Source organism: Eurypyga helias, unplaced genomic scaffold (assembly GCF_000690775.1).
Source record: "Eurypyga helias isolate BGI_N326 unplaced genomic scaffold, ASM69077v1 scaffold17738, whole genome shotgun sequence".
NCBI lineage: Eukaryota > Metazoa > Chordata > Aves > Eurypygiformes > Eurypygidae > Eurypyga > Eurypyga helias.
In genome coordinates, this window is record NW_010269086.1 from 7,297 (window position 1) to 21,599 (window position 14,303).

Below are 14,303 nucleotides of genomic sequence, written 5' to 3' on the forward strand. Positions count from 1 at the left end.
TCCCATGTGCATAGTCACTGCACAATGCACAGGATTCCATTTCTTGCCTGATGATTTCACAGTCTGACCTTGGTTTCACACAAGCAGCTTACTTGAAGTGTTCTGCATTAACATTGTAACCAGCAATGGAAAAAGGGACTTCTAGATCATCACACATCTGTGGGAAATGCTGAGAAGTAGACGTTATCCTAACCTTGGTGCAGGCAACCTGTCTGGTTCCCCATAACCCTTGTTCTCTATGACTTGACTTGCTTGACCAAATGATTTGCTCCACGATTTGCATCGTGGACTCACTTCAATGACTGAGTCATCCATGCTCCCTTTCCATAGGCGATTGCTCAGACTTCTCTACAGGTTAGGTGGTATCTGACTGAAGATGAGGCTGACTGCCTACATCCAGGGTGCTCTAGGGTTACACCTACCTGACTTTCTCCTACCTGCCCTGAGGAAGGCTACTTTCGCTGTGAAGGGCAGATCCAGATTCTTCATGAGACCCTGGCCTTCCTTCTGCAGCACAGTTGCATGGTTCTTTCGGGGTTTCTGGGAGTTAGGTTGTTTTGTGAGATTACACCAGTATTTGTACATAATTTTAAACAATATTTTATTTAAATTTTAGGGGGGGGGGTGTCCCACAAGTTTACAAATCATTCATTGCACAAAGCAGTCAAACAAAGAAGTGCAATACACTATAGATAAAACAAGGAAATAATCTAGAAATATCTATGTTATGATGGAATCAGTCATATAAAAGTATTAACCATATCTTTAAAAAAAGGAATGTATTTTTAATCCATGTTGTAATATGGAAAAAAAAAAAGTAGAAATTAGCAGGCAGGAAAGTGACAACACAGTAGAAAGAAAAAGGCTGGAAGGAATAAGGAAGCATCTTCATTTCAAATACGTAATCAAGTTACTATCACAGTACAAATTCTGTGAAAAGAGCCCAGGGATGGCAGTTTTCCAATGGCTTATGAAGTTATTAGCAGAAGTACTGATGAGAAATAAATATTTACCCTATTGCATTCATCATTTTACCAGTAAAACAAACTGCTTGACTGGTGTCAGAATATCGGGAAGGCAAGACTTCTGAGTCAGTACAGTAATTCCCCATTGTAGATGCATAACCAGGATTAGTATTTATTGAGAAACTGCTCTTCAAACCTTGGCTTGTATGCAACTAGATTAGTCAAAATAATTTGTAAAGAATTCAGTTAAGTGGCAGTACTGTATTCAGAACATACTTATCAAGGAACCCACCTTATCTGGAGAATTACTGAAGCTTCATTTTGAAGCAATAAAAGATCAGTCTTTTTACAGAAACCCTACTTGTAAATTGATTGGAGAAATGGATGGCAGGAAGAGTCTCAAGTGACTCTGGAAAACAACAGACTTGCTGTTTCCATTCTGTTCATGCTTAGCCCTGTCTTTCAGTTGTTAAATACTTTGTATGTTTACAAATGCTGTCCTTACATCAATTATAGGACTTTTATTCTCTACTAAGGCTGAATTCTCTAAATATCATATCAGTACCTAAAAGCACATATAATGAGATAAAAAGTCACAATTAACAGCAAGTATTGTGAGAAGGCATTTACCAGAATGCACTGGGAAATGACTCGACAAAGATGTAGTGCTGCCCTCTTACAATTTCATCATCAATCTCAGGGTATTTGATTAAAATTCCAAGTTTGAGCCCTATTAGCCTACCATGATTAGGCCTATTCCAATATCTTCTCTTCTGTATAACAGTAACTTCTAACCTCACATACCTTGTGTATTTGAAAACACGATCCAAAGGCTGAAAGAGCAGAAGATTTATAATAAAAAAGATTTCTTTCTAATCTCCTGCCTATGAATCCTTTGACAGTGATCTGATTTTAGCCAGCTAGAATAAAAATAAAATAATAAACCCTGTTATTGATAAGAATCATTGTTTAAATGTGAAAAGATTCAGACTGCAATAAAAATATCAGAACAAGATCTCACCCTCTGAATAGACAGAATTCCTGCTTTGTCCTGGCTTATTCTTGCTCCCAGATTCATGAACATGCAGCAAACAGCAGTCCCCAAATTATAGGAGAGTATCTGCAACATTGCCTGGTCACCTGTTCCCAAATGCAAGATACCTACCTCCACCCTTTCGTAACTCTAGTTGCCCACTGTCCTGGTCAGGGTACAAAGATAAGAGTTTAATACTGCAGGCTGGGTCCCTGAAGCTAGTGGTAGGCATTAAATCTGAATTGAAATAGCCATGTCATCTTTCTTCTTGTCTTAAAACAAAATAAAACCAAATAAAACCAAATAAAACCAAATAAAACCAAATAAAACAAAGAAACCCACTCTTCTACATATACCAGTGGGGTGGGTCTTCTCTGACTAAGCCATTAACTGATGATGGAAGTTACGTATAATTTAACAAGAAGTAATGTCTGAAAACATCTTGTCACAGCCATCTTAATCATTCTCTAGTTTCTGTGTGGAACTGCTGATTCTGGACTCCAGTGTTTATGCCAAGTGTCACAATATGGGTCTCAAAACCATGTGCCATGTATTAGATAATTTCATTAGATGTAAATACTTTCCATTATCAGTGTTGTCCTGGTTTAGCCAAGATGACAGAGAATTTATCACTTCAAATTCTAAAGGCTTTTGCTACACCATTTAAAATCTACATTAAGTTTCAAGTATGTAGGTGAATTTATAGAAATATCAAAAAAATTTAGCTTAGCTTTACATTAGCAAAACCCAAAAAAGATAACTAGTTGTATTGCAGATTCTCCATCTCTCTCTCTAGACTCCATAGATCTTATGATTCATAATACAGTATTAAATAGAATACAATTGTAAGTGTCAGGCTAAAGGGTTGTGCCACAGAAGGAAATCCAAAGGAGCTGACTGTTGGAAGCCGATAACTATGTAGGTCTAGGCGACAGGAATTTTGTACTTCTTCTTGTGGAATCTCACTTTCACCTACATCCATTAGTCCACTAATGTTCCGCACCTAGAAAAATTAAAAAGGTTGCCCCTGAAACCCAGCCTGGCACAACAGCAAAAAGCTTTACGCAGCTAGCAAATTCAATGCCATTTCAAGTGAACCAACTCAAATTATACTGCAAAAACACATCTGGATGTGAGGAAATCAACATCATTACCCTGATGGTTTTATTCCCATGAAACACTTCCCAGAATTCCATACAGATACACATTACAGGCAAGAGTCACAGGTCTGGCTGTGCTTAGCTCCCTCTACATATGGATGCATCAGGTGGAAAACCTTAAGTAAACAAACTCATGAGCCTTCTTCCCCGGAATCTGCTCATGGTCTCAAGACAGAGCTTCAAACATCTCTAATTTAGAAGGAAAAAAAATTACTAAATCTCACAGATCAGTTAAGTGTGATGAATTTCAACCTCTTCATAATGTCAGCATGCCACACGTGCAACTCGGCGTGAGGTAGATAGTTTGGCAGATAAACTGGAATAGTACAAAATTTCCTGCTATCTGTTCATCTAACATACCCTAAAAAGCAACTGGAAAAAGGGTCACTGTGAAACACATGTTGTCTGTAAGGCTTTGTGTATAACACCTCTTACTTTTCTCTGTAAACAAAAACAGTAGGGGGCAAGCAGTTTGCAAGTTTCAATACAGGCTTTTGAAAAAGTTACCATTTAGGGGGTCCTTACTCTCATAGAGTCTCTCTCCTTCCCTTCTCTCTTTCCTTATCCCTCTGGATTAACTTGTACCATTTACATTTAAAGCTCATTGTTATCTAGCTATGTTTATGGCTTGTTAGTGATCTGGTTGTGGCAGGAAGCTTTTGGATAGCAGCCCAATCCCATGACAAGAATTAAACTGGTTTGCAGGACTCAGCATTCCTTACTGCACCACCGAACACAGCCAGACTGTGACGCTGGTACATCCGCAGTTTCTCCAAACCATGAAGCCATTCTATTTAGAAGTCAGTGATGTGTACTTATCAGATTACCACAGAGAGAAAAAGTTCCAAAGAGCTCTGTCCACTCTCTCTCACTTTCCCTTATTCTGCTAACACTCTTTTGCCATCTTAGATTCTTTCCCAGCATTTGGAATTATTGCACTGAGTGCTTACATTCCCTCATGGCGCTATCACTGGGGAGGGCAGGCATAGAAAGCAGCAAGGCACCAACAGTTTCCTCCCTCCTTCTTAGTAAGAATCAAGATTCAGTTTAGTTTTTAATCTTACATTTTCCACTTCCCTGAAGACACGGAGAAAGTTCTCCCTTAAGACCCCTTTCAGTTCAGTTTCAGTCCATCCTCTTCTAAGAAGTTCCTCAATCAAATAAGGGTATTTAGAAACATCTTCCAGGCCTTCAGGGAAACTGTTGGCAAGAATCACACACGAACATTCAACACACATCACTGAAAAAATGTAGAAAAATATTTTTAATTGGTCTTTTGCACATACTCGCTTTTGGAATGAGCTCACTTTGGACCCAATTCTTCCTCAGAAGTTAAAAAAAAAAAAAATTAAGAATTCCACTGACAAACAGCAACATGACTGGGACACAATGAAAGGCTTTTTCTGCACAGAGGATCCCATTAGCAGAACAAAACTGTATTCTGGAAGGAATATGCACTTGTGCATAGGCAGAACAACATCACAGAGGACATTAAAATGAAACAAATGGAAGAAAAAAGAACAAGCTCATGTATGCATTAATCTGCTCTGTATCTGGCCTTTAGAGTAAGAGGAAACAGCTGCATCACAGACGGAGTTGGTGCAATCCCCTTTTGTAACTGGGAACAAAAGGAAACCTGCAAACACATGGTGGGCTAAGGAGTTGCAGGCAATTTCGTGTACTGTGCTGTTTACAAAGTCATTTTTCCAAAGAAAATAAAATTAGAATAATAATATTGTTTTGAATCCAGCAGTTTAGGCAGTGTAAAGAAAGCTCTTCAAAACCCTCTACTGAAGAAATTACAATAAGCAAAACTGACCTATGTCCTGTGCTAATTCTTATCAGATTAAAAAGGAATGAGAAGCTGCAAAACCTGCATTAAACAGCTGTTTTAAATTGTATTTCCATGAGTCTTTGACTTTGTTTTGAGATAACTAACATTTCCTGTTATTTTTTCTATTCTGTGGAGGTGTGTTGATAAGCGTATCTCAAGAAATCCTGCCATTTATGTTCTACCAAGTCTTAGGACCTTAACAACTCCATCACCAATGATACTGACAGTCTGAGAAAATGCATGCAATAACGTGTCCTTTTGTTGCTGACTGTGTTTTTCTTTTGGTGACTATAGTTTCAGAACTATGATTAGCTATCTCTCATAGGAGCTGACACACTGTTTTTGTGGTCCAGGAGGAAAAAATGATGAAGATTCAACAGAAAGATAAAAAGCAAAGAAAAAGTTTAGGCTTATGCCAGCAAATGCCACCCAATCTGCATTTATTTCCTGCACTGTAACAACACTAGCCCAGGAGTGAGCAGGAGAGGTGATGTCAGAGGCGGTTCACCATGCTCTGCTTGCCTCAAACACTTCCCAAAAGCAGAAGTGGTTTCACAGCCCCAGGACACTTTGGGCTTTCCCCACTAGAAAGTAATAACGGAGGAAAGAGTTTTGCAGCATCTACCTGTACTAACCTGTTTACTATCTAAAGGCTGAGGCAGCTTTTGTGTCATTCACCCCCTATCACTGTTTTTCTTGACACAAACCACTGCCTAGAACACACAGTTGTGAGTTTACAGGGCATTCCCTTTCCACATTTGTAGCACTGCTTCCGACAACTCTAAAAATGAATCACTGTGCCCCTCTTTCATAAAACTTGTTTTAGTACTCACCACAAGACAACTGGCTACAACTCTTTTAGTCTGCCTTCTTTTTTTCCCCCAAAGGAGTCAAAACCTTCGTGATTTAAGGAGCAGATGTCAATGTATGTACAAATTTACTAACCGTTCCACTCCATCATAGTCACCACCAATTCCTATCGATTCGGAACCTGCAATTTTCTTTATGTGGTCAAAATGATCTGAAAGAAAATATCACAGAAAACAATATCTAAGCACATAGCAAGAAGAAATAATATAGTTCAGACATACTGGCACTAGGCGACTGTTCTCCTTAATCATGGATTCTTAATCAAATCCTTTTAAAAAGAAGCAAAAAGACATCCTGATAATATAGGTTAAAATTTAATAATGCAGTTGACAAATTCTGGATATTACTGTTGCTAAACTAGATTAAGCATCTCAAGCAGTAATCTTAAAAATAACTGATGAGATGCAAACGAGGAAAAAGACATGATCATCACAGCACATTAATTCCCAACATGTAGCCCACATACACCGACAGATTTTTCATTACCCATTACACACCCATGTTTTGCACTCTTAATTACAAAGGTCTAGGATGTTTTCCACTAACAACAAGAAAGTAACAACTACTTTGGGATTAATGGTTCTGGGCTCTGTTTGGGAGCATCATGTTCTCCAGACACACACTTTGTAGCTCTTGTTATTGTTTAATGAACATTAGCTCCAAAAGTACTTAGAGTGGGGGTAAGGTGTGGAAGGGAATAAGCAAGCAGTATAATTTACACAATCTCAAAAATGACACAGACACCAGGATATTCATAGAAGCCACCCACAAAAACAACAGTATATTAACTTCAAACCTGCAAGAGTAGAAACATTAACCACTTTTCTGCCACAGGCCAGTACATCTGCATTGAAAGTCACCATGATAATTCCCTTATTCTTCTTCTGAAAGATATGAAGAGATGGGTGATGAGTAGATACTTGTGTGTCCTGCAAACCTCATGGGCATCTCATATAGATCCTTCTACATCCACACATCCATCCATCAGTGAATGTAGTAACACACTAAGTCAAAGCCCAGGTGGCCTTGCCTCTCTGTCTTTTACCATGGATTCATTATATTCTCACGTAGCCTGAATCAGCAAAAGTCCAGTGACAACATCAAATAAACTCACCCAGAATTTCACAGTATTTGCAAACGTTTAATTTGTGTAGCCAAAGACAAAATACAACCCAAAGAAATGTCTCAGAAGCGAATGTGTAATTTGCTGCTCAGAGTGAAAAGTAACACTCAAGTTTGCCTCAGACTAGGCAAATATTGTCATAAAAAAAAAAACAAACAAACAACCCCAAACAAAACCTAAAAAAACCCCCAACAATAACAACAAAAAACCCCACCCCAAAACCCCCGTATTACTCACCAGTTGCTGGAGGATATCATCAGGAACATTTCTTGAGTGATTACAAACAGAAAATGCTGAAGAATGACTGAAAATTACTGGTGCTTTTGAGATATTCAGTGCAGCTTTTGCTGTGAAATAGGAAGTATGAGATAAATCTATCAGCATACCCAGGCGATTCATCTCCTTTACCACTTCCTAAAACAGATTTACAGACAACAGTGTCAGTATTAAATTTCCTTAAAGGAAATAGTTTAGCTGATATATGTAAACAGATAAATAAATTCTGCAGCTGTCAGCTAGTTATAATCATGCTGTGCCTATATTGGGTTTCTATTTACCTATTAGTTTAATAGCAATTTATTCACTCACAATTAACTGGCACACCACCACATGCTCAAAACTTATAAAGCTTAGTCCATCTGAAAAAAGTAATTTGAACACACATTCACATCCCACTTCTTCCGCATATTAATTCATACAACTGATCTATATTAAAACAATTGTTATCATTAAATCCAGCATTTTTACCCTAAGGAACATGACAGGGAATTTGGCTTGACTGAACACTGGTCACCTCCTAACTTTCAAGAACTTCCAGTAATTATTTTTTAATGAGAAGTTGCTTTTGAAAAGATAAGGCCAGAAGTTAATTGCATGAGAGGTTGCTTAGATTATCATTCTAAAGAGATCCTTACTTGGCCGAATGCAGTCAGACCAATAACACCAGGATAAAAGTTGTGTATTCCTTTAGATGACGATTCAGACCTTAAAAAGGGGAGCGAGGGAGAAGAAACATCACATTATTCTGGAGACTACAATATCAGCAACTGAAACTTCTTATGCTACACACAGTAAAAATCATTACCATGTCACATTGCCAACTGTAGGGATAATGAGCTACATAACACACATCTCATTCACACAGTGCTTGTTATGCTCATAACTGCTTCCTGGACATTATGCCTTCATGTTCAGGACTGTTGTGCGTGTGTGAAGCAATGCAAGGCAAGCAAAGAGATGCTTGTCAGAAATTTCCTGATTAAATAATCCTTCATCAGAGAACAAAGATATGCTGAAATGTCAGTTACCTGTCACCCAGAAAGCCTGCTTCTCAGCCTGCTCTGCACACAATTTCCCTTTCCTTGAGTCAGTACAAGAAGGAAATCTGTCAATGCAGCAAAGAGTACTTACTAATGTCCTGATACAGGAACTAAGCCCCCACCTCCATAGCTGCATATAAGACCTGTGCTTTTGAGCTGTCCAGAGAGGACAGTGTTGAAGGCTGCTGACCGCTGAGTTCTTACACAGCACTTACTCTCTTTTATCTCTATTATATGTGGTTTTATACTTCTTTTTTTTGGCCTGCTTTGCCCTCTGTAACTTTCCTAATGAATCAAAGGGGATAGCAATTTTACCACCTTTTTGTTTTTAACAAGGTTTAAAAGTTCCTAAATTACCAGCATAACAAGCACTAGATAACAAATCCTTCAGCCTCCCACTTGAAACATGGCAAGTGAGTCATCCCGAAAACCGATCATCCTTGACTTGATTCCGAGTCTTTCACAGGTGAACTCTGTGTCTGAATCCATAGTTTCCCCACCCTGGAGCTGTCACCATTTGGCATTAGACGGTCACACAAACACATGCACTTTAGTTACCAAGGCGTATTGCAGGAATGTGTTAAAGTCATGTAACGAACACCCAGGTCATAATACATCCTCAGTGTTGCCAAACTGCTGTCAATGGAGTGACCACCTTCTATTCCAATCAAACACGCGATCCTTCTACTCTCAGAGATACCTGGAAGATACACAGGAAGATAATTCCAAAGTACTTTCATGACAGATAAACCAGCACTACTGAGCAACAACTGTCGTAAATTGCAGGCAAGAATACCAACATTTGCACAGAAGAGGAGCTTATACTAGTGCATGTTTATATGGCAAATTTTCTCATGACTGCAGTGGGACAGGACTGTGCACAGAGTCAGTTACTGTGGTACAGCGAAAAAACTGGTTAGTTACTCTTTAAACCAGGATAACTTGCCTGCTTGCAGCGCTTTGTCTTTTGCACTACCTCCTGCAATCCCATTTTAAAAAATTCTGTTACAAGAAAGAGCATCACCTTGGGAAGTTGTCACAAGTTCAAGCTCTTCATAGCTGTTACACATCCTCTTGACAACATCAATTTGCTCTAAGGTCAGACGCACAGCATCCTTGTTCTGAGCGCTGCAAAGAACATAGACTGACCAAAACTGAAAAGAGACATTGACAAGTAAACTAGATAACTTGTGTTTCAACTTGGAAACTTTCATTTGCTAATAGTGAAGTTCATGAGCGCACACCAAAATAATTTCCTACAGTTTACAAGGAGTTGCTGCTATAGTTTTTCCCTCCAAAGGAAGAGTTACGATACAAGACAAGAGCTTCCATTCCAGACATGATTAAAGCCTCCTGGACACACTCAGCTACCCCACAGTACCCACACGAAAGGGGATATAAGTTTACTTTCATTTACTTATCACAAAACAAATGTTGCCGTTTTGGTTAAGGGTACCTGGATTATAAACCACAAACTTTTGAAACACAAACGTTACAGAAAAATGTCTGTGGCTTTTCAGTTTCATTGTTTTTTTGTTTTTCAACAGGAAGAGCCAGAACCAAAGCCGGGAGTACTTTGGTGACTGGGAAGGAGGCAAACGTAAAATTATGTTCTCAGACTCACAACCACAGCAGTACATACCTGAGCTCCCACATAACCAGCCTGAAGTTTCGCAAGGTTTGTGTGGGTCTTGCTGACTTCTCTTAAGTTGACTCCATTGAGTCTATTTTGGTAAAATATTCTCAGCCGCAGTGCAAAGTCATTGTGGCTAGAATTGAAAACAAATAGAGTTTGTGATAGAAATAAGTTGTTCCCCTTCTAATCCAAAAATAATTTCTTCCACTGTTCACAGCTCCTTAAACCATTAATTGCCAATAATCCTTGCAGTAACATATGCTTGAAAGTCTCCCTTCTTTTGAAAACAAGCTTTATTTCTTATTTAGGATAGCAAGAAACTTGTTTTCCTTCTCCTGATTTTTAGCTGCTGTGTTTCTATATCTGTTTTTCTCCCTATGGTTTCTGAAGGAACGAAAGAAAAATCCATGCTCCTTAGAAGAAAGTACTTGTAGGATAATAGGTGCTGCCTGTGTTAGAATAATCAGGATTTGTGTTCCCAAGTCAAAATACACTCACCACAGACATCATTCCTTCACATCGTAAGGTTACCCTTTCAAGCTATGATGTCTGCTTTCCAGAAAATCATTGCTAACGAAAGATGCCGTTAGATTACGGGAAGGGGAAGGGACATTATGTAAAGGGAAGCAATAATTAAGTGGCAAAACCTGACCAGAAAATCACAAATGCATTTAGAATAACCTGATTCTATAGTAAGTACCCTTTGAACAAAAAATCCTTCCAGATAAATACCGCAAGAGTGACTAACTGCTATGTGCTATTAACAGCCTATGTCTCTACTCATCTTAATATTTAGTATTTCCTCCTCACTTGTTAGGATTCACAAAGAGGGTTTAGTTGAACAGGTTTTATATACCCATCGATTAAACGTGTATCTTGCATCAGCTTGATAGCTCGCTCTCTCATTGATTTCTCATAGATGAATGGCACAGTATCACAGAAGAACATCACCAGCCACAGCAACAATTTTGTTGTATTTCTCTTCATTTCCATTTTCCAGTTTGCTAAAGCAAAGAGATACTACAGTTATTCACTTATGACAATGACACAGCAAAATTTCTGGTCTGTGGATGTTGTAGGCTTAATAGTATAGGCAGAGCTGAAATGCCTCTCCTTCTGGTAAGGCTGGAATGAATTCTGCAGTTGGGAAGAAAGAGAAAAATAAACTGGAGGGAGGGTAGCGGCAGAAACTGTAAACCAGCTATCTTCTCCCACAGATTTTAAGATCTCTGGCTATTGTGTTGTTGCACATATAACCACTCCTTAAACTCTCCTGCTGCCACCAGCTGACTGCTAAAGGGAACCAGCTCCTCAGTCAGAGCTGGCAGGGTGAGCCTGATGGACCCTGGACTCAGACCTCCCAAAAAGCAGCTCACAAAACAGCGTAAGAAGATACCTTTTTCATTATATTAACTGATTTGTTCTCATTATTTGTGAAACCTCACACTGAAATGAATACTGAAACTGGTTTTGAGAAATTCCAAAAATCAGCTTCTCCTTCTGAGCAAACTGCATTCCTAAAGCATGTCAGAGTATTTTCAGAGGAAAGCTATTGAAATCCAGCACTTTTCCATACCTTAGCAGGGAAACAACATTACAAACTTGAAAGGGTCACTTTATTTCCATGAGGAAATAGGTATGAAAACAACTTCAAGAGTAATCCAAGCACCCCCTGCTCTTTTTTAAAACTTTTAAACTGCTCTTTTTTTAAAATACTCAATGCACTTGGAAAACAGCCTTTCAGGTGTCAGCCAAAAACCATTTTTACAAACAGATTAGAAAGGTCTCCTGTTCTATGTAAAGTAAATGTAAGATCTGTTAGGAGTTGAAAACACCTTTGCAGGGAAAAAGGTTCCTTTTTCCCCCCCCACATTCAGAGTTACTGGCAGCATGACCTATAAAGCTGAGGAGGAGTCACCTTCATTCATTGGAGTGAGATCCTAATTAGCTGTATGTGCCCTGTGAAGTCTTTCAAATCAAAGAAGTTTGGCTAGAATTCTAATATTGCAGTCAATGCTCAATTTTTTCCAAAAGACAACTAAAACAAAAAAGAAAAATAATATTTACTTTTCATTTGTTTCCTACTATGAGTCAGGAAAGTTTGCCTTCATAAACTTTATTCTGGCAGCACAAAATTTTGTGTTTACTAACACAGGAAGTTGTTTTTATGTATGCCTTGTTTGCAGAGGTAAAAACAAATAGCAAATATCCAAGATAGATAAAATTACAAAGCAGTTCACCTTGCCTGCAACTTTGCTTCTCTTGTGTTTCAGCAAATTTTCTAAAGCAACAGGAGGTGGACGTTAAGCCAGGAAATGGTTTCCTGATATAAAGCCACATATTCATAAGGTCATAGATATCTCAAGAGAGATCATTAGGTCACAGTGGCACTGGAAGCAAATTCAAGTCACGCTAAGCAGAGTACCTGTTGATTGCATCCTGTTTCTTTCTTCCCCTTACTAGAACATTTTGATTATAAAAATTAAAGCAAACATAAGAGCAGGCCTGTAACCAGGATACTGAGAAGCAGCACAGTAAAAATCACATTAGGATTCTTGTATTTCCAGCCTATATATTAAACCATTTTCCCATTACCTGCAATATGCAGAGCGTAAATCAAAGGTTTACAAACCAAGTTTGTATAGGAATTATGTTTAATAATCCAGTATAAATTTGAGTTGTGCAATTAAGATTTTTTAAATTAAAATTGATCCAGTTCGCATGTATTTATCTCTAAATAAAAATAATGTAAAAGTCAAAAAAAGAAAAGATTAAGAAATGACCTCACAACTTGTGTTTAGAAAGGTGCAAACTGCTATTCTAAAAAAGTCCTTTAGCTTTGACAAAAATTCCTAAGTTTCCTTAGTTGAGAAACTGGCTCAGGCCCTTCTGTTTTACAAGATTTGGGAATGCATTAAATTGCCTGACGATCTGGCAGGAAGTACTTTTGAACAGTGACAACAGACAAGCTTATGCCAAAGGGAGCGTAGATGGAGAAGCAGGTTTACAATCAGCCCTGAAGTGGTCTCAGAAAGCTCTAGGACAGCAGAATAAACACAGTAGTACACAGGCAAAAATATATCTCCAATATATTGATCCAATATAAATATACCAGGGGAACCCTGGCACTAACTAAAGAAAATTAATACTCACCCCTTAATGTTTCCTACAGGAAAACATAACATAAGGAATGGTGTAGAGAGTGTTTGTGAAGCACAGAGGTCTAATGCTATATAGAGGAAAGCACTCTGGAAAAAGATTCATCTTTCAAGAATGCTGAACAGTCTATGTTCTCATTCATTAACAAACATAACAGAAGTGACTGACTCCAAGTTTCTTCTCATGTGTACAAAACTTAAGAGTTTTTGGGTAGGCCCTTAGGATAATAGGAGAATCAATTTACATTTGAAGTCTACGCATCTGGGTTTTCTCATGGGAATGGTTTCCTGCAGGCCCCACTACTTCCTCTGGGGTCAGAAGGCCAAAACCTTCAAAAACTGGGATAATATTCTCAGACTCTCCTTCTCCAGAGCACAGTTGGCAGCACCCTAATTTGTCCAGGATTTGTACCACAGCTGATGGAAGAAGCCCTCATTCCTCTCAGGTCCGCACAATAACCAAGGGAACCTTCTGTGTTCTTCCCGAATTGACTGATTGGAAGGGAGAGTTTTCTTCTCTTATTCATTGCCACAGCTTTATAGTTATATACATGGAAAAATTTATTGGGAGGGTAATTTTCTATTTTTTTTGTTTTGTTTTGTTTTGTTTGTAATACCACCTTTGGCAGAAAAATATTTGAATTGTCATTGGAAACACCTGGAAAGCATCAATGCTGAACTAGTTGACCACTGTTATTACTTTTACTCAGAGAACTTGAATATTTATGGTTGATGTATTGGGGAAAAAATGAGGCAGGTCACAGACACATGGACTTATATCCAGGTATAGCAAAATCCATGTTCAAAATATGCAGAAAATTGGAAGGTACTATGCAGAGGGAATATAAAGTAAACCAGGCCCAACAGCCTGCTACTTCTCTTGCCAAGCTCCTCTCTCCAGCCCCGGGGGTACATAAAGCAAAGTGCACCATCAGCCCCCATGGGGCAAACCCAGAGGCAGTGTCATGGTGCTGCTCCAGGAACTGAAATGTGTCTTTTCAGCTCTGAGTTAGGCACTGCAGCTGAGTCTCCCACACACCAAAAGTCTGTCACAAAGAACTACAAGGGACAACGACAAAAGATAGCACAAGAGAAAACTTCTTTCAACTTCACTCCAGCTCCACAAAGCATGACGGGCTTGCAACATACACACACGAGATAAGGAGGGAGGTGCAAAATGCAGCGCTCTCTTCTTCCACACGACG

At 38.7% G+C, this 14,303-nt stretch overlaps 1 protein-coding gene across 1 annotated transcript; it reads right to left on the reverse strand.

The window, feature by feature from the left end:
* Window positions 1–4,183: 4,183 nt before the first annotated feature.
* On the reverse strand, window positions 4,184–10,933 carry LOC104514335 (dipeptidase 2-like). The gene is made up of 9 exons (XM_010157987.1): window positions 10,797–10,933; window positions 9,947–10,073; window positions 9,329–9,458; window positions 8,863–9,004; window positions 7,900–7,969; window positions 7,223–7,399; window positions 6,659–6,746; window positions 5,938–6,013; window positions 4,184–4,358 (listed from the first exon to the last, which is right to left on the reverse strand). The coding sequence occupies exons 1-9, from the start codon at window positions 10,931–10,933 to the stop codon at window positions 4,184–4,186; spliced, it is 1,122 nt and encodes a 373-aa protein (XP_010156289.1).
* Window positions 10,934–14,303: the final 3,370 nt, after the last annotated feature.

What these genes read in the sequence shown, in the direction of transcription:
- LOC104514335 (XM_010157987.1), bottom strand. Translation starts at nt 10,933, where the DNA reads ATGGAAATGAAGAGAAATACAACAAAATTGTTGCTGTGGCTGGTGATG. An exon ending in CTGGTTATGTGGGAGCTCAG is followed by an intron (nt 9,459 to 9,946) that starts GTATGTACTGCT and finishes GTCTCTTTTCAG; the next exon opens with TTTTGGTCAGTCTATGTTCT. An exon ending in TAATGTTTCTACTCTTGCAG is followed by an intron (nt 6,014 to 6,658) that starts GTTTGAAGTTAA and finishes ATTTTCTTTCAG; the next exon opens with ATCATTTTGACCACATAAAG.